This window comes from Bactrocera neohumeralis, chromosome 4 (genome assembly GCF_024586455.1).
Source record: "Bactrocera neohumeralis isolate Rockhampton chromosome 4, APGP_CSIRO_Bneo_wtdbg2-racon-allhic-juicebox.fasta_v2, whole genome shotgun sequence".
In the NCBI taxonomy this organism is placed as follows: domain Eukaryota; kingdom Metazoa; phylum Arthropoda; class Insecta; order Diptera; family Tephritidae; genus Bactrocera; species Bactrocera neohumeralis.
The window spans coordinates 37375649-37395636 of NC_065921.1; the positions used below are offsets into that span (position 1 = coordinate 37375649).

General features: G+C 35.3%; 2 protein-coding genes across 8 annotated transcripts in view; one reads left to right on the forward strand and one right to left on the reverse strand.

Annotated features, from left to right (window-relative positions):
• Positions 1-10598, reverse strand: part of LOC126755324 (tyrosine-protein kinase receptor torso) — a 78870-nt gene extending 68272 nt beyond the window's left edge. Inside the window, exons 1-5 of the mRNA XM_050467810.1 lie at positions 10257-10598; positions 6284-6688; positions 5303-5540; positions 4687-4760; positions 736-907 (exon numbers count right to left, since the gene is read on the reverse strand). Coding sequence (XP_050323767.1) covers positions 736-907; positions 4687-4760; positions 5303-5540; positions 6284-6688; positions 10257-10451 — 1084 coding nt within the window. The 5' untranslated portion in view covers positions 10452-10598. The remainder of the gene's footprint in view (positions 1-735; positions 908-4686; positions 4761-5302; positions 5541-6283; positions 6689-10256) is intronic.
• The window catches only part of LOC126755348 (putative ATP synthase subunit f, mitochondrial), a 565888-nt gene that overhangs the window by 462513 nt on the left and 83387 nt on the right, over positions 1-19988 (forward strand). Inside the window, exon 1 of one of the 7 annotated variants that reach the window (XM_050467852.1) lies at positions 5125-5128. The exons of the other annotated variants lie outside the window; for them this stretch is intronic. The gene's annotated coding sequence lies outside the window, so the exon portion shown is untranslated. Of the gene's footprint in view, positions 1-5124; positions 5129-19988 lie in introns of those variants that run through there. 7 annotated transcript variants of the gene reach the window in all.

Sequence of the window (19988 nt, forward strand, 5' to 3'; positions counted from 1 at the left end):
ATAAACAAAAGCATCAAAATGTGGCAGCAACGGTGGCGAACTTTATGCAGAGGACGATGGTCACACAGACTGATTGCATATATACAACATGGGCCGTGGATGCATTAGAATCTACCTATACAAATATCGTCATGACTGTAGTCAATGTAGTCCGACGTGTACAGAGCGTATAGAAGACTCTGAACTGGTACTCAATCGTTGCCCTCGGTTTTCAAGTAAAGGGAAAAGCAGAAAACCACGCTTTGAGGAAGTCTCACGGTTAAAAGTTTTACTGTAATACTTAGTCCAGTGGTCGCGTGAGAGAGACACTAGAGAGAGACTAGGTTAAGTTTAGCGAATTAATTATTCAGGCGTTTTAGCCATGCCTTCGTGTTGTTTGTTTTAAGTTCGTTAAGAGTCAGAGGATAACAAGCGTATACTTCACTTATCAAATTGCATTCCAAGAAGAAGTCAAGTGGGTAAAGTCGAAAGTTATTGGTGGTCAGGCAATGTCAACTGTTTCTAACATCAGTCGTCTGCTTCAACCTAGTAACCGCAAATAAATTTGATACCATACATTTGTTTCGGTTTTTTGTAAAGTTAACCCTGCAGTCATTTTTCGACTAACGAATGCAATCAGTTCGTTCACAGTTCACAGCTATTCAATGTTTATACACCAACATATGAGATGTCGCACCCTGTATGTAAAAGTAAATAAACTATTGTAGGAGTATGTTGTTTTTCGATTTAACTTACGGCAAATGTTGAAATTGTAGTTGTACCATTTCGCACACGACGGTGTCTGTATCATTAACCACTTCATTTCACTTTCCTTGGCGGCATTGTGGGTATTCTGGGCGATTATACCAACTTTGTACACGGCCGAAAAGGTTAAATTCTCCAAAGTATGCACGTACAATTGTCGAGGCTACTCCGTTGATCATGTTGATGGCGAGAGAAAAGAAGATAAAAGAGGAAACAAATGAAAACATATTTTGTTGAAGCATTTGTATTTACTTGTGGCAAGTGCTTGGCACTTTGTGCATAAAAAAAGAAAAACAATTTTTATTGACTCATGCGAAGAAAGCTGTAAGCGCCTTTCAATTAATAAATGTTTCGCGGAAAAAATCTGCAGTAATTTCTCCGCTTTTAAGCGGGAGGAATAATTACTTAAGGCATAAAAATTACAGAGAAAACTCGAATGGCGCAACTACGTGTTTTTCAAGATCATGTTATGCATGGTTGTGATGGCATAACGCACCTTGCAAAGCACTTTACACTAATAGCAGCGTTTTTCTTCTCTTAGTGAGTTAATACCATTATATGCATAATATCGAAGTAGATGTGTAGTAAAGGCTTTATTAAAAAAAATAAAAATATTCTACTTAAAATTGATAGAAAAACCACAAAAGACATTCATAAAACTAAAAATGCGCATTCAAAGATTGAAAATATTGTTTGGAGAGGTTCGTTATTTGATTAATTTTTAATTGAAACGAAATTGTAAAATAAACGAAATAATACAAAAAAAAGGTTAAGCAAGTCCTTTGTCGGAAATATAATTGGAATGGATTTCCATATGATGGAAATTTTAAACAAGGAATCTTATAAGATGTTTTGAAAAAGGTTCCCAAATGGTGTATTGATTTATTCAATTAAATTAATATTATAAATAAAATATTCCAATAAAAATTTGCAAAACAAATATTTAAAACAATTTCCTTTGAATTAACTTCTGTGATGAAATGCCAACTTTTCGAAAATTTTAACCGCCAAAATTTAAGGCAAAAAATTTGCAGAGATAAGTTATTTTTCTTTAAGAAATCTATTTACTATACTATGAACAACTTCAAGTGGCATTCCGTGAACTGTACTAGCTCGGACCTACTCCTGATACCCCTTTTTATACCCTAAACAGAATATATTAAGTTTAACATAAAATTTCCATCACCGAGAAGGAAACGTCGGAGACTTTATAAATCACATATATAAATGATCTGCATGACAAACTGAGGCGATTTAACCTTGCCCATGCGTCAGTTCGTCTGTCTAACCATCTGTATATACGCGAAATGGAAACTCAGTTTTTGAGATATCAATTTGAAATTTTGCATACCCCAAACGCTCCCAAAAGCTACTCATTTATTGGATTCGGTGAAGTCAGACCACTAGAGCATATAGCTGTCATGCAAACTAATCGATAAAACTCCAAATCCCGCATGGAAAACTTTTTAGAAGGCATCTTCATGAAATCTGGTGTAAATTAAAATATAAGGTAACACTACAATCCAGGAACAGATTGCTCATATTGATCGGAGTGCTATAACGCACAGCTGCCTTTCTAACTGACCGACCAAATCAAGATAAAAATCTCTGTCGAAGTAAACAATTTTTTACCTTCAGTAGTACCAAAACTTAAAATGAAACAAGTAGAAACAAAGGTCCGAGAAATTCCTTCAGGAAATCGTGAAAGTGGGGAGTAGTATTGACCTGATTTTTGATGTTCTTGGTAGTAACACATACCATAAACATGTTATATACTAAAAGAATGTTCCTTGGGATCATTAAGATACCACACCTACCATCAGCAATCAGACGGAGTAAAGTCAGCCGGTTGTTCGAAAATAAAGATATTAACTATTTTAGACACAAAGACACACTGTTATGAGCTGATATGCGAAATGATTATGTCTGAATTTCAATTATATATCTCAAGCATTGACCGATATTTTCGATCAAATGTCAACTATAGATACTGGGGTCACCATATTCGACAGCTAGAAAAGTGAAAGAATCAAGTGGAATTTAAAATTAAGTTATATGGGAAGTGGGCGTGGTTACAATCTGATTTCGCCAATTTCGCACTGTAACATAAGAATGTTACTTATCAAGTTTGGTTGAAATCGGTTGGCCAGGTCTCGAGACTTTACCCAAAAGTGGGAGGTGCCACGCCCAGCTTCGAATTTTTACCCCGGTTGCCATAAAGCTCTCTCATATCATCTCGGGTGTACAATTTTAAGTTTCTGTCGTATTTATTTATTGATTTATCGCACTTTCAGTAGTTTTTAACAGTACCGTTATATAGAATATCTCAATTTTGAATCAAGTTGTCGCTGGCACGTACAGACGGACGCACAGAGAGTCACTCCAAATTCAACTCATGACGTTATTCTGATATTTTATATATACATAACTACATATCTAAATTGGTTTTTGGTGGTACAAGTAAAGGTTACCTGAACAAAACTAACCTACTATACTCTCTGTTGGAAAATGTTGCGAAACTATAGCAAAGCAACCTTTTGTACAAGGTGCGTTCCGAAGTAAACAGGACTTTAAAAAAAAAGAACAAATGTTGTTTTCGGCAAAATCAATTTATTTTATTCTGCTTCAATACAGCTTTTCGCACGGTCCAAAAGCATGTCGAACGAGTGTTTTAGCTCGTTGGCCGGTATGGCCGCCAGTATGCCGGTGCAAGCCTTTTGAATGGCCACTACGTCTGCATAACGCTTTCCTTTCATGGGCAAATGCATTTTTCCGAAAATTAAAAAGTCGTAGGGTGCCATATCAGGTGAACACGGGGAGTGGTTAATGGTTAAAATGTAATTTTTGGTCAAATAAACCTCTTTAATGATGTCCTTCGTATGTTGGATTCTGAGGAATTTTTGGACGTCAGTCAATTTGGAGATTTTCAACTCAATTTCCATGAATTTCAAAGATGATTTGGGCTGATTTTTGATGAATTCACGCACAGTTTCGATGGAATTTTCTGTGATCACGGATTTTGATTGGCCTACATGTTGATCGTCATTTATGGCCCCACGAAAACGCCCCTTTGAAAACGTTGAAACCACTCGTGCACTCTGCTACGAGATAGGCAATCATCGCCACAAGCTTGTTTCATCAATTAAAACGTTTCGGTAAAAGTTTTACCAATTTTAAAACAAAATTTAATGTTGGCTCTTTGTTCGAAGCTCATTTTCGCACCGATAACACAAACATACTGACACTTAAAACGCAACAACTTCACTTTCAATCGATGAAATGTCTTGAAATTCTCAATGGACAATCGATAAAGATAGCAAATTCTAACGCACCAGTCGACATATAGATGGCGCCACCAGAGGGCTCTAGATTCAAAAAGTCCTGTTTACTTTGGAAAGCACCTTGTATACCATTACGATGAGAGTTCATTTCGTTTATGACGTACCGCATTGCTCTCTGGTCTATATCATTATTGATCTGTCTGCGTCGTTGTGAAATGACTGTGCATTGTTATTGCTCAAATCATTTCGTTTTGCGTCTAACCTCTGTCCTTTGCCTACCATTGTGGTCGAATGTTAGAAATAGATACGATGTTGGCTTCGAGAATTGAACAAATGCCAATCAAGTATGTCATCTAAGTGACCCCTACACGCATTATCACGCAATCGCTTCGATTTGAATGCTTTTCAATGGAAGGGCAGACTCTTAGCTTTTTATTCGATGAGCCCACATGTTAAAGGTATATTGGCAGATGGCGAAGGATATCATTCTATGAAGATATACATATGTATGAATACATTGAGTCATTGCTTAATGTGATATGTCTGAGGAATTATGTGCACGTTAAAGATATAATGCCTAATTTTGCCCCAAAATATTTTTATTTTAACTCTTCGTGTTCACCCCAAAATATACACCGATTTTGTTTGAAAAAATACTTACATTACGTATTTCCATAGATGTCATATCAGACCCGGAATCATCGAAGTAGAGTATAAGGTAGTAACATGTTCTGTCTAGTGGCGAATATTAAAGAAACGTGAGAGCATAGAAAATACAATTTAATATAATGACAACTATTTGCAGCTTATTTCAATTGTAAATAGTTTAACATAACTTGGTTTATACTTATACATATTTATATTGGGTAGTCGAAAAAGTCTTTTCGTATTTCGGATAGAGACATTATGCCATCAGTGTAAAACTTTCATCAGTGTAAATCGAAATTTCCAGATTGGAAGCGAGCGAACCATTATTGTGCTACACGAACTGATAAATCAAATAAATTTCATGATATAGCGAATTTCTTCATTTTTTTTCACTCATTTTTGAACAGCTGTAACTTTTTTTAACTTTTCCGAATTTATTTTTTTTTGTTGAAGAAACTTAAGATCTCACCCTTCCAACACAACATGGTATGACACAATGTGATTGGTAGCACTGAAGATATACGACTGCAATGACATCTATTGGCAAAATACGAAAAGACTTTTTCGACTACCCAATATATATATATATAAATAGATGATATAGCAACTACTTTTAATTGTGTTCTTACCTTCAGGCGGCTGCCAAGTGATTTCCGCCAAAAGTTGCCTTTCATTTGAATAGTCGGGCAAAAAGCGCTCCAATTGCATATCTCCGACAAAGCCCGGCGTATAGTCTTGCTGTAAAGTCGAATATTCCTCCGCTCTAGCCACGACGGCATATTGATGTTTGGCATTCACCGCCAAAGCGGAAATTGTATAGGTGGTGGAATTTTGGAGATAATCTATTGTGAAAAAGTTCTCATTGAACTATTCCAGAAATGAAAAATGTTAATAAAATAGTTTCAAACTAAGGGAATGTTGTTATTTTTGTCATTGTAGCAGAAAACCTTCCACAAACAATATAAAAGAATTCGGTCGAAGTTACAGTTTAAAGTCGGTTGAAAGCCAGTGAATGATGTTTTCCATAAAATTATACCTTCAAAAGTTATACAGAGTTAAAATTATGCAGCAATGAACTGAGCATTCATACAAGAAATTATATGATACATTTAGTGTTGCTCATACGACAAGGTGTACTATATGAATACAGTTCATTTGACGCATAACTGCATATAACTTTTAAAGAATATTTTTATGAAAAAAACTATTTTAAGACTTAATGCTCATAATAGAAGGGGTGTTGCCACTTGTTAAAAAAAGTCGATAAATAAAATAAACTAAAGCAAGCAAGGAAGGGATTTACGTTAGGACCTTATTTTAGAAGTTAAAAACAGAAACAAAATTTTCCTTTGTTTTTTCCTTAATTTAAACAAACAAATACACTATAAAAGCTCAACAGAATAATCCACTCTAATTAAATACACTTGTTTCCTAATTATTTTCCCACGCGCCTTTCCTGTATGCCCTGACTCCACCCAGAGATATAAGCTTCATCTTCCCATTCTTCACACACCCACATTAATTCTGTTGCCACTTAATCCTAATAAAATGTTGGCATCAACTGACCAAATTTTCTTATGCACTTATCGCATCGTTTCGCCCACACTTACCATATAAATAGTCGCGTTTGTGCCACTTTGTACTTTAATCATATAAATCGCTTCTGCGGGCTCACTCAGTTGTCCGGTGTCAATGTTGGGATTTGACATTGTTGTCTGCATTTGCGGCGCCGTAGCATTCCCCATGCTCACCGGCAAAGTAAACACGGTGGGATCTTCATCTACGCTATTTAATATAATGCTTCTATATTTCTTTTCTGTTCTTTCACCTTCTACAATCTTATCTGTATCTTCATTTCCAACGCTGCGTATGTGTACAATGCGAAATGTCAAGCTAGTGTCGTCGCGACAGACTAATATCATCCGATAGCGAGTATGTGTAAACTGATACTTATCCGATTGCGCGGACGTTGTAGCATTTTCCCTCGTACAGTGTTCGGTGCACGATTGATCCGCCTTAAAATAAAAGAAAATATTAATATTTTATTTTATATTATATTATTAATATAATAAGTTCAAAATATGTAAATATACATATATATATATATTTCAAAAGTGTGGATTTTTTGATAAATTTATGATAAAAATTGGCTAATATGCTATAGTGACATTTGTGATACAGGATCCTCTTAATCCACATTTTCTTTTAAGGGGGTATTGTCATGTAATCACTTCGAAAAATCAATTTTTGTTTTTATATTTTGACACTAAAACCTATTGAAAACATTCTGTGAAAAATTCAGATCGAAATCCATAGTATTTGATAAGTATAAGGCGCCATGACAAGTCTGCAGTCTCTTGAAACTTTAAATTTCGAATCAACATTTTCTGAAATTGTCATGGTCCTAAAAAAAAGTATTCAACCGATTGCTTTAAAATTTACATGTGTTGTTCTACTCATTTATAGTTATCGTCCCTACCAGTATTGTTTATTTTGTAAAATGTTTTCATATTTTTTTAAACGATTTTTAACGAAAAAAAAACAAGATTTTCGTGACTTTTTTTTGAAGTTCGTCATTTTTATACTCTCGCAACAATGTTGCTAAGGAGAGTATTATAGTTTTGTTCACATAACGGTTGTTTGTAAGTCCTAAAACTAGAAGAGTCAGATATAGGGTTATGTATACCAAAGTGATCAGGGTGACGAGTAGAGTCGAAATCCGGATGTCTGTCCGTCCGTCCGTCTGTCCGTCCGTCCGTGCAAGCTGTAACTTGAGTAAAAATTGAGATATCATGATGAAACTTGGTACACGTATTCCTTGGCTCCATAAGAAGGTTAAGTTCGAAGATGGGCAAAATCGGCCCACTGCCACGCCCACAAAATGGCGAAAGCCGAAAACCTATAAAGTGTCATAACTAAGCCATAAATAAAGATATAAAGTGAAATTTGGCACAAAGGATCGCATTAGGGAGGGGCATATTTGGACGTAATTTTTTTGGAAAAGTGGGCGTGGCCCCGCCCCCTACTAAGTTTTTTGTACGTATCTCGGAAACTACTATAGCTATGTCAACCAAATTCTACAGAGTCGTTTCCTTCAGTTATTTCCATATACAGTTCAAAAATGGAAGAAATCGGATAATAACCACGCACACCTCCCATACAAAGGTTATGTTGAAAATCACTAAAAGTGCGTTAACCGACTAACAAAAAACGTCAGGAACACTAAATTTTACAGAAGAAATTGCAGAAGGAAGCTGGACCCAGGCTTTTTTTAAAAATTGAAAATGTAAGTGGCCTCGCCCACTTATGGACCAAAAATCATATCTCAGGAACTACTAGACCGATTTCAATGAAATTCGGTATATAATATTTTCTTAACACCCTTATGACATGTACGAAATATGGCTGAAATCGGTTCACAACCACGCCTTCTTCCAATATAAAGCTATTTTGAATTCCATCTGATGCCTTCTTTGTATAATATATACTTACATACATTAGGAACCAATGATGATAGCGGAATAAAACTTTACACAAATACGGTATTTGAAAAATATGTACATAAATGACGGATAATGAAATCTCGATTATCACTTTACCATGCGAGAGTATAAAATGTTCGGTGACACCCGAACTTAGCCCTTCCTTACTTGTTTTTCATTTTACACACCTTGCCTTAAATATGTGTTACATACTGTACCTCCACTCGTTGTAACAAAATTACATTCTTGGAGAACGATTAGTGGAAAAAATTGTTCCTAGGTTGATATGACTGTCAGTGACATCTGTGTCAAATGCCACATCAAAATAAGCATTAGTTTTTATATACGCTTATCTTTCTGATGAATATAAAGAGGATTCGTTGATTTTTACAATGAGTGAAATTATTCGACCAAGAAGAACTAAATTGTGTGTGCGAAATCAAATTTCTGGTGCCGAAACGTTGAGAATGTTGGAAAATGTGATAATTGCTTGTCTCGAGTAAGTGTTTTTGATTGGTACGAAGTATTAAGAGGGTCGAGAACGCGTTGAAAACGAACCACGGCCAGAAAGGACATCAACATCAACTTATGATCAACACGTCAATAAAATAAAGGAATTTGTGCTTGAGAATCGATGATTAACAGCCAGAGATGTTACTGACATCGTTAGAATATCGGAAGGATAAGTGAAAACCATTTTGAAAGATCATTAGGGTCTAAGGAAAGTGAAAGCGCGATTGGTTCCAAAATCACTCAATTTTTTCGAGCGAATACCAAAGAAATCAGGAATCATGGGCCGACAACTCTTGGTTTTTGCACACGATAATGCAAGGTCGCATATTGAATTGATTCTTCGTCAGTTTTCCACCAATCGCAAACGACCGTTTCAAGGAAACCGATTTGAATCAATTGAAGCCAATAAACGCGAATCGCTATGCGCATTGAAGGCAATTCCGGAAATTGATTTTAACAAAAAAAAAACGTTGGCGCAAGTGTGTTGGGCTCAAGGAGGATTAGTTTGCATTGGACGATATAGTTTTTTAAAAATAAATCAAGAATTTTAAAATTATGAACAAAGTCTTATTATTTCTTGCTCATAGTAGTATATAAACACACTGGTTGTGTACGAATATTTTGTTTGCTCATATGAAAAACTTTTGAACATCTGTAAAAATCGGACCCCAAAGCAAGTGCAACGATGATCCGCATCTTAGGGCGCCTGAATCTATTTTATGAAAACGACTTGCTAATGAAAACTCACTCATTGCCTTTTTCGTCGTAGTCCTACGGTAGTAAAATCACTTGCACGTGATTAGAAATTAAAATTTGGTAAAGTAGAGATCTAAGAAGTTTCAGATTTATTTTCTAATTAAAACAAATTCCATACCATTAATTAGTAACTATCCAACTCAGTATTAGTATTTTTAATTAATATCGACAGTGATCTTCATTACAAAATAACATTTTTACGAAGGGCAAGTACAGATAGGCCTTCCTACGGTGAGTAGTTGACCTGTTGACATGATATATCTATGTTCCTCTTTATTTTTTTTCAGATTTATTATATGTTTGTCGTTACAACGTAGTATAAAATTACAGAGTGTTCAGGATGCCCAGAATGTCACCAGTTTAAAGTAAAGTGCGTGAGCATGCCCTTAGCATATAATATAATCCAAATCCAAGTTGGATGCGAAGGAACAAGTTACAATTCGAAGCAAAGTCAAAGCAAGTGACTTAGTCGACGATTTACTACATAGCTGCATAATTTTTGTTGTACCTTTCCCCGGCGAAGAATCAGCCGTCTAACCTAACCTCACTTGTCCAAATAAACATGCCAAGGTGATATAACTATCTGCCTGTTGCTCTCACAAAACTTGTATAACGTTATTCATTAATTGGAATGTTTTCGTTCAAAAGTAATGCTTCACTTTTCACACGGCGATAACTTTCTGAGCACATTTACAGTTATCAACTTTCAAGTTAGCTAACTACCAAACAATGTGAGTTTGTATTATCACATTTAAAGCTATATATATATGGTCTATATGTATATATAATACATATGTAATATATAGAAATGTATGGGTTTACGCTTACTTACCCAATTGTTATGTCGCTCCGTCAAGTCGCCTTCGTATTTCGTTTTTCGTAAGCGATGCATGCAATGCAATCTACACAAAGTTGTGGGGAAGTCTTTCAATTCCAAATTTAACTCACGTAAAAGCGATTCTTCGCTGGCGCTGCCACCCAGCAGTATCCAATAAACGAAGAAGTAGCGCAACACAAATATCAACATCTTCCACTGCACTCACTAAAAATTTATAGCGCAACCGTATTTTTCCACTGCGAAATTAATAAATTTCATTTGGTCATTGGTGCAAAGATAGTGCTTTTAATGCATTTTCTAATTGAGATGGACTGCTTGGATTACTTTAGTTACTGAACTCTTCTGGAAATATATAAATAAGTTCATAGCTTAAATTAGCAAAGAATTTTTTTTTTTGCAATTATCATGTAAAATACTAAATTTTATACTTAATGGATTTAATATGTAAGTAAGTGACACAGAAATAATTAAACAGCAAGAGAGCCGATAGTGGGAGATTAATTAGTGGTTTGTTGAGAAGCAAGAAAATCCATCTTTAATAAACTATCTTAATCAGAACATTTCAGGTACGGTCATAAATATTGTAGTATCGTTCCTAGAATGTGATAATTGAAGTAATCAAAGCTAACTATTTTTAACGATTAGGAGCTGACGTTGACAAAACGGTTTTACTCTACAAGAATTGTTCTAAAAATAACCGAAGTTTTTGGGTATAGAATAAAATGCTCGTTCTATTGTCTTTAAAAACTATTTTTTTTTCTAAATAGGCTCCATTAGACTCAGTACAAAGTTTTGAAAATATAATATAGTCGCATTGTGATATATCTGGGGAGTACGGAGGATGACTGATGAGAGAAAACCGGTTTTCATCGCAATCGCATTCACTCTTTATGCCTTCATTTAATTTATGTCGAACTAATATCTCAACAATTACCATAGTGCTGTATCTCAGTCACTCTATATACCTAAGTTCCATTTTGCTATTTTTGTTTCCATAAAATTCCGTTGATATAGTTTTATATTTGTAAACTTACGCCGTTCAATATATGTGTTTTCGATTTTCATATAGGATTGAAGTTTGCATAAAAATTTATACTAAAAGCTTTAAACATAGTAGCGTATGTCAAATTAAACCAAAAGTATTACAAGTGAGGAATCTAAGTTCGGGTATTACCTTTACACCGGGGTAAAAAATCATTCCGAAATTTTAATTACGACACATAAGCCTCCTCAACATCGCATATAAGGTTTTATCGAGCGTATTGTGTGAAAGATTAAAGCCCACCGTCAACAAACTGATTGGACCTTATCAGTGTGGCTTCAGACCTGGAAAATCAACAACCGACCAGATATTCACCATGCGCCAAATCTTGAAAAATACCCGTGAAAGAAGAATCGACACACACCACCTCTTCGTCGATTTCAAAGCTGCTTTCGACAGCACGAAAAGGAGCTGCCTTTATGCCGCGATATCCGAATTTGGTATCCACGCAAAACTAATACGGCTGTGTAAACTGACGTTGAGTAACACCAAAAGCTCCGTCAGGATCGGGAAGGACCTCTCCGAGCCGTTCGATACCAAACGAGGTTTCAGACAAGGCGACTCCCTATCGTGCGACTTTTTCAACCTGCTTCTGTGGAAAATAGTTCGAGCTGCAGAACTAAATAGCGAAGGTACCATCTTCTATAAGAGTGTACAGCTGCTGGCGTATGCCGATGATATTGATATCATCGGCCTCAACATCCGCGCCGTTAGTTCTGCAATCTCTAGGCTGGACAAGGAAGCACAGAAAATGGATCTGGCAGTGAACGAAGGCAAGACGAAATATCTCCTGTCATCAAACAAACAGTCGTCGCACTCGCGACTTGGCTCTCACGTCACTGTTGACAGTCATAACTTTGAAGTTGTAGATAATTTCGTCTATTTAGGGACCAGCATTAACACCACCAACAATGTCAGCCTGGAAATCCAACGCAGGATTGTTCTTTGCCAACAGGTGCTACTTCGGACTGAGTAGGCAATTGAAAAGTAAAGTCATCTCTGGACGAACAAAAGCTAAACTCTATAAGTCGCTCATAATTCCCGTCCTGCTGTATGGTGCAGATGCTTGGGCGATGACAACAACCGATGAGTCGACGTTACGAGTTTTCGAGAGAAAAGTTCTGCCAAAGATTTTTGGTCCTTTGCGCATTGGCCACGGCGAATATCGCATTCGTTGGAACGATGAGCTGTACGAGATATACGACGACATCGACATAGTTCAGCGAATTAAAAGACAGCGCCTACGCTGGCTAGGTCATGTTGTCCGGATGAATGAAAACACTCCAGCTCTGAAAGTATTCGACGCAGTACCCGCCGGGGGAAGCAGAGGAAGAGGAAGACCTCCACTCCGTTGGAAGGACCAAGTGGAGAAGGACCTGACTTCGCTTGGAATATCCAATTGGCGCCACGTAGCGAAAAGAAGAAACGACTGGCGCGCTGTTGTTAACTCGGCTATAATCGCGTAAGCGGTGTCTACGCCAATTAAGAAGAAGAAGACATAAGCCTACAAGTGGTACAAAGCCTTCAAAGACGGTCGAGAGATCGTTGAAGACAATGCCTCAGTGTGGACGACCTTCGACCTTTTGGTGCTTGAAAATCATCAAGCAAGTCATCAACATCAACATATTTTGGTTCAAGCTTTGTGTATGACTCGCGTTCTTGCTCAACTCGTCCCAATAAAGCTGAGATTTTTCAAAAGAGTAAACAAGTCTCTTTGGACATGGTTGATCGTGCGAATTCCGATCCCACAGTCATGGAGAGCATAATAACTGCCTATGAAACAACAAATTAACAACCATTGGAATGGAGGTGATGCTCAATGTTTTTTTCGATATTCTTGGCTTAGTGCATCAAGATATGCGGTCAATAAGGAGTTCTATTTGGTCGTATTGAGGCATTTGCGTGAGAATATCTGTCGAAAACGGCCGAAATTGTAGAAGAATAATTCATAGGTTTTATACGATAATAATGAACTATCGCATCGAGCCACGATTGTGACCGAATTTAAAGTCAAAAATGCAATGAATAACATCGATCAACATCCGTATGCACCCTATTTGCTTTTTTTTTCTTGTTCCCCAAACTGAAATTGTCGTTCCGTGGAATCTGTTTTCAGTCGATCGAAGATATAAAACAAAATTCGCTGAAGGAGCTGAAGGCCATCCCTAAAAATGCTTATGTTTCGAGGATTGGAAAAATCGTTTTGCCATCTATTTACACTTTCCATATACTTTTTTGTCACAATGTATATACGGTATAAAGTCATTCGGAAGTTTGAAATTCTTATAGATAGAAGAGACTAGGGAATGTTTTGACTCGATTTTATCAAGCTTTTATGTTATTATATATTACACATAAGGTATAAAACCAAGCGGAGTATCGACTGGATGATACAGAATAGGTAATAGGTAAGAAATTACACTTTACTGATAATTATAAGAAAAGATGGCTTATCCTTGTACTCCCAAAATACTCGAGTGAAACAAAAAATACAACAAGATTGTATATCCGAAGATAGAGTTTGAATAATCAGCTTTTTTGAGTTAAATTGTTCCACCAATTCTTCAAATATTGAAAAGATTTTCCCAAACTTTGTTAAGCAATTATCACCAGTTAGCTAAGTTCTTTTCGAGTGTACTATACCAAATAGTTTTACGGGTACTTCTATTTTCAACAAAAATTTTGTAAGAAGAATCTTAATACAAGAATTCAGCTAGCTCATTTAAAGATACTATAAGAAGACAAAGTTTGTAGCTCCTCACGGGTTTCATAAGTAAACTGGTAATAATGAGCAACACTAACTATAGTAAATCTCTTATGAGATTTATACGTATCTAAAGTACTTTCAAAATTTTGGTGAGATCAATATTGGGATGCGGTTCTACAATGTGGACATGGTTATGAAGTTCATACCGATAAGTTTTATTCCGTTCGCAAACTATTTTCATATACTGTTTTATTGCATTGCTTTTGAGCTTAATGCTCAATATGATATTCTCAGGAAAACTTTAAAATATCCTGACTCTCAACAAACTCTTTTGCCTTTTATGATTGAGGAATTGCTGAATTAACTGTATTGCGCTTCTAGAGTCGGTTGGATGACATTAAATGGTTGTATACAAAAAAATGTTTATTTATTTTGAAAAATTACTGCACACTTTTCACAATCTTACAATGTTGCGAAAACATTAAAAATTCCGTTTCGTCCTTAATTATTTTTCTCCATGTACTAACTACACGATGTGTTTATTATTTGTGAGGGAGACGGAGTTAGCCGTTAGTTAGCACAATTCACCAACAATCAGTTTTTGTTTTCAACCTTAAATTACAAATTCCTGAAAAGTATTTGAAGAACTTATTTTTGGCAAACAGAAGCAGATAGACCCTTTGACATTAATTTATTTCAATCAATTGTTTTCTCTGTAATGAATCTTGCCAGCGTCTATCCCCTTCAGCTAATTTCGTGCCCACTTATCGATGAACAAAAAAAAAACGTTAACTTCGGCTGCACCGAAGCTAATATACCCTTCACAGGTGCATTTCTTTTAGTAACTATATGTTCAGTTTGTGTGGAAGCTATATGCTAAAGTAATCCGATCTGAACAATTTTTTCGGAGATTATATTATTACCTTAAGCAGTAATCCATGTCAAATTTCGTGAAGGTACCACGTCAAATGTGAAAGTTTTCCATACAAGAACTTGATTCCGATCGTTCAGTTTGTATGGCAACTATACGTTATAGTGGTCCGATATCGGCAGTTCCGACAAATGAGCGGTTTCTTGAAGAGAAAATGACGTTTGCAAAATTTCAAAATGATGGTCTTAAAAACTGAAGGACTAGTTCGTATATATACAGACAGACGGACATGGCTAAATCGACTCAGCTCAACATACTGATCACTTATGTATGTACATATATACTTTATAGGGTCTCCGACGCTTCCTTCTGGGTGTTACAAGCTTCGTGGCAAACTTAATATACCCTGTTCAGGGTATAAAAATGTGTGCATGTACAAGCCTTTTTAATCACAGTATTACAAAGTATTGAACTTTCTATGTTATTTATAGGCATTTTTTCACCACTGCCATTGGCTAATTTAAACTTTAGTGGCGGCTATGTCCCAATGAAATTTAATACAGATGTTAATACTTATCAGCATATTCGTTCCAACAGGCAAGTGTAATAATCGTTTTACTAAAACTCGTTGATTTTAACGTGTGTTTTGTAGACGTGTTGTTTTCACCGAGGAGCGCTTTCGCATCTTGTTTACTTTAGTGGATAATATACGTGCTCATGCTGCTGTGGATTGAAATATTGAAAAAGACCCGAATGAGTTCATCGACTTTCGCGCGCAATAATTTGAGCTACATCCATCCACTTTATGGAAGATTTTTTGGAAAGATTTCGCTTGCGAGCTTACAAAATCTAAGACGTGCATCTTGCACGTCACGATTTTCATAACAAAATTTAGTTTATAATTGAAACCCACTTTCGGTTGTATAATAGGGATGCGTTAATAAACAAAATTCCCTTATTTGGAGTGATGATAATTCACAAGCCATTGTTAAGAAGCCATTAAACTCTCAAAAACTCATGGTTTGGTGTACTCTATGGGTAGAGCGAATCACTAGCCCATATTTCTTCGAAAATTAAGCCGGCTATAATGTAGTAGCCAATGAGAACACTATAGAGCCATGATTAATGATTTTTTCGTGTCTTAATTAGAGGATATTTATGTGGATAACTTTTAGTTCCACCAAGACGGCGCTGCATACAATACAACCAACGAAAAATCAATTTATGGAAGGAAACTTTTGGAGAGTGCATTAGCTCGTGGCATTGCCTCCAGAATTGTGCGATTTAATACAATAGGTCTGTTTTTGAGGGGTTATGCGAAGTCTAGTCTTGACTACATAGATAAGCCTGAAACGATTGACGCCTTGGGACTGAATACTCGGCGCGCTATTGCTGACGGCCAAAGAGTAGTCGAAAATTGAACCTCTCGGCTGGAATTTATTCGAATACTTGATCGAGATCTTTTTTATGACAAACCCTTACCTTTATAATAAAACTGAATTCTTAAACACAATTGAAAACCACAAGTCAAAAATTAAAACCATAATACGCCAATGGTATATGTATATTATAGACGGATAATTAGTTGGGCCACAGTTCACACTGGTTGAGTGTCAATTTACTACTATTTCATTTCAGTCTGAAATAAACTATATGCATGACAGTATGAATGTATGTACATACCCTGTCCATTAGTTTTCATTTACATGTTGTGGTTTTATTGGTGATTTGCAAGTCAATTTTATTTGTGCAATGTTTATGAACGGTTTCTCACACCAAGCTTTTGTTTCTGAATTAACTACCAACATATGTTATGTACATATGTATGTTTATAAATAATTATGAAAACATTGCAAAACGTTGACGAAATAAATGTGTGACTTTCTATTGACAATTCAATTTGACCGGATATCCTGAAATTTATGCATGAAGGCATACACAGTGGAGGACTTTTGAAATTCCTAATGGATTTTGTAGCATGAATTTAAATTGAGTGACACATTCCCAGCAAACGTAAGAGACTTTTTATTATTTATTAACCAAACTTATGTATTTATAAATTATTTACCAAAGAAACGAAAATGCAATAATTGGCATCTTGTGAAAATGATTATTTCGAAAAGCACAAAATTACTCATACCACACGTATGCCCCAGCCAATTCTAAATCTACTGAATGGTTCGTTTATTGACTATTTTTAGTTTTAACAATAATTGCCCAATAAATTATCTCGATTTAAAAACGACTGTGACACTTTCAAAAAATTTATTTCTTTTTTTTGCTTTTTTGACAATTTATTATTTCAAAAATATCCCGTAAAATCGGCAAGATCGTATCTTGAATAGTTTTTGAATGGCAGCGTTAGTTGAAACTTTAAACGCGTTTTTCTCGAAACGACATTCCTCAAACTTGCTGACATCATGACTCAACGAAAATTTGACCGATCGACTTAGAAATCTTGAACATATTCACTATACAATGACTTACGATCTTTTCGATTGGTTGAAAATTGTCAATTTGGCATCAAAAAAACGACAATTTTTTACCTAAGAAAACGACACTTTTTTTCTGAGCTACGCCATTTTGTTAGCTTTTGGTATTTTATATTTTATAGGAAATACTTTCAACTTTAATAACCTTTTTGAATTTTTTTGTTTCGGTCACTCTTTTGGCCGGAATCATGTCAGCAGTTGGGGAACTTTTCTTTTAGCACATCCGAAGATAGCATATAACTTCGTTATTTTTCAATATTTCTGTAAAAAAAAAGAAATCATAAAACATAGCGGAAAATATACCTTATTATATCCAAAGAACTTCGAGACATTCGATAGAGTACTTTAAAAAAAAATTACGAAAATTGCTTAATTTTTCATGGGTTCCACTATAAACATTCAATTTCATTCATTCAATTAGGAGGATGGAGCCATGTGTAAAAGTTCTCGCAAATGAGGAAAATTCTCTGAGCCATTGAACCACAAACGATTCTTTTACATATGGCTCAAGCAGCTCCTGACTTCTGGGTAACCAAAAAATATCCGTTTGAATGAATAGGAAACAACAGCCAGGATGAGCGACTGGCGCGCTGTTGTAAACTCGGCTATAACCGCTTAAGCGGTGTCTATGCCAATAAAGAAGAAGAAAAAGTAGTTGATTTTTACCGAAAATGTCGGCCAATGTATAAGATAAATTCAGGGATAATCCTTTCTTAGCAAAGATATAGCAGTGTGTCAAAACTAGCTTGAATCCGATCAATAGTTATCTTAACTCCCATATGCCTAACATAAAGATTTATACTGCATATATCGGCCAATGTTTGAGTTATCTTATTGACAATGGAAGAGCTTGTTTGTTCAAAACAGTGTATCTTTGTGCATAAAATAGAAAGTAATGGAAAAAAACTGACCTAGCCCCCATATCACTAAGATCAGTATTTTCGAATACCCAGCTGACTTTACTCTATATGATTGAAATGCTGGGAGCATTTTACTAGTCTGTGGCATATTAACTGTACCTCCAACATAAGTCAAGAAGATACTAAATTTGAGCGCAATTTATTCACGATTTCATCAAATAATTGAGGTTTATTTCTTCCGCAACATTTTTTTATTTCTCGCCCATTGATCTTTGCAAGGTGCAAGAGAATAAAATATTCGGATTCATCCGAACTTTTAGCCCTTCTTTATTTATTTATGTATTTTTTTAATTGCAGTTCGAATCGAACTTAAGCTTTCCATACTCATAATTAGAAAGCTAATGTTGTCAGTGCCTTTTCAATGCAATTAAATTAGCGATATGATTTGTGCATTCGATTTTATTTTCTTTTTTATTTGGTTTATATCAGTTCAATATCGAACTTTGTTTGTGATCTGCTGCAAATACACACATATTCACATTACTAAAGAATAAATACAGAGTTTTGTTTTTGTAAAACTAAAAAAAATACTTTTTTTTCTAAATATTCTAATACACATAAAAATATATTAAAAACACAAACCGCATTTCAATGATTTTTACTTCATTTGATTTTTATGCGCAAACTTTGATTTCTAACAGTAAATTTGATTTGTCGTTTTTGCACTTATGTATGCACAAATATTTGAATTGCAGCTGCATTAATGACCGCACACGTGGCTTCAGAATAGAAAATATTTAATTTATTTGTAAAAATAGACTTTTATAAAGCTTACACGTGATAGCCTTCGATAACAAACAATTTAAAAATAAAACAAAAACTGTCGACTCATTAAAATTATTTGATTTTGCACACGCTCCAAATATATATCTGTATATAAGTTAAAAAAACGTTTAGTTATTTTTACTAAAAAAATGTTTTCTGGCATATGCTCCTTTTTTTGGGAGCAATGCCCCTTTATTTGGGAGCTATGCTCCTTTATTGAATTCTGTGCAAGAACTGAATTTTACAATTATTTACGCTTAACTCTAAACCTATGTTTGCCGCTGCAACGGGTATGGAGTTTGCTGACGCTGCACTTCCCACAGGTTGGCACTTCGCTGACGTTGCGCTTCCCACGAGTTGCCACTACACATATCGCACTCTCAGCGATTTAGTGGTGTCATATTATATTGCTTTGTATCATATGATATTAATGCATCATATGATACTTTTTGAATGTATGGGGTGCTAACTTATATATATATACCTGTACCATATATATATATATATATAGATATCATATATATATTTTGAGTTTGTTCTGTGATAACTGTGAATTTAAAATAAAAAAATTAAATATTTTAAAATTAATTTACAGCAATGCATTCCTACATCTGTTAGGTATTCATCACTATACCATAGTTGCTTTGGTTGTATTTAAAGGTTTTCGTGTTTAAAAGTTATTTTAAAATCTGCAAGAAGTTAAAGACGCGACACTAAGAGACGTATTGAAAATTATTAGGATTTCATCTGGTTATTAAAAATCCAAGCAGTAAATTGCCGTAAAATTTCGCATAGTGTTATTTAAACAAATCATAGCCGTCTTGCCACCAGTCAATAACCTATGAGGTCTGAAATGTTTACGTGTAGAACTAAGCTTGCAAAAAAGGTTACCAAGCTTCAACAAAATATCTGTTTAAAGAGTAGTTTCC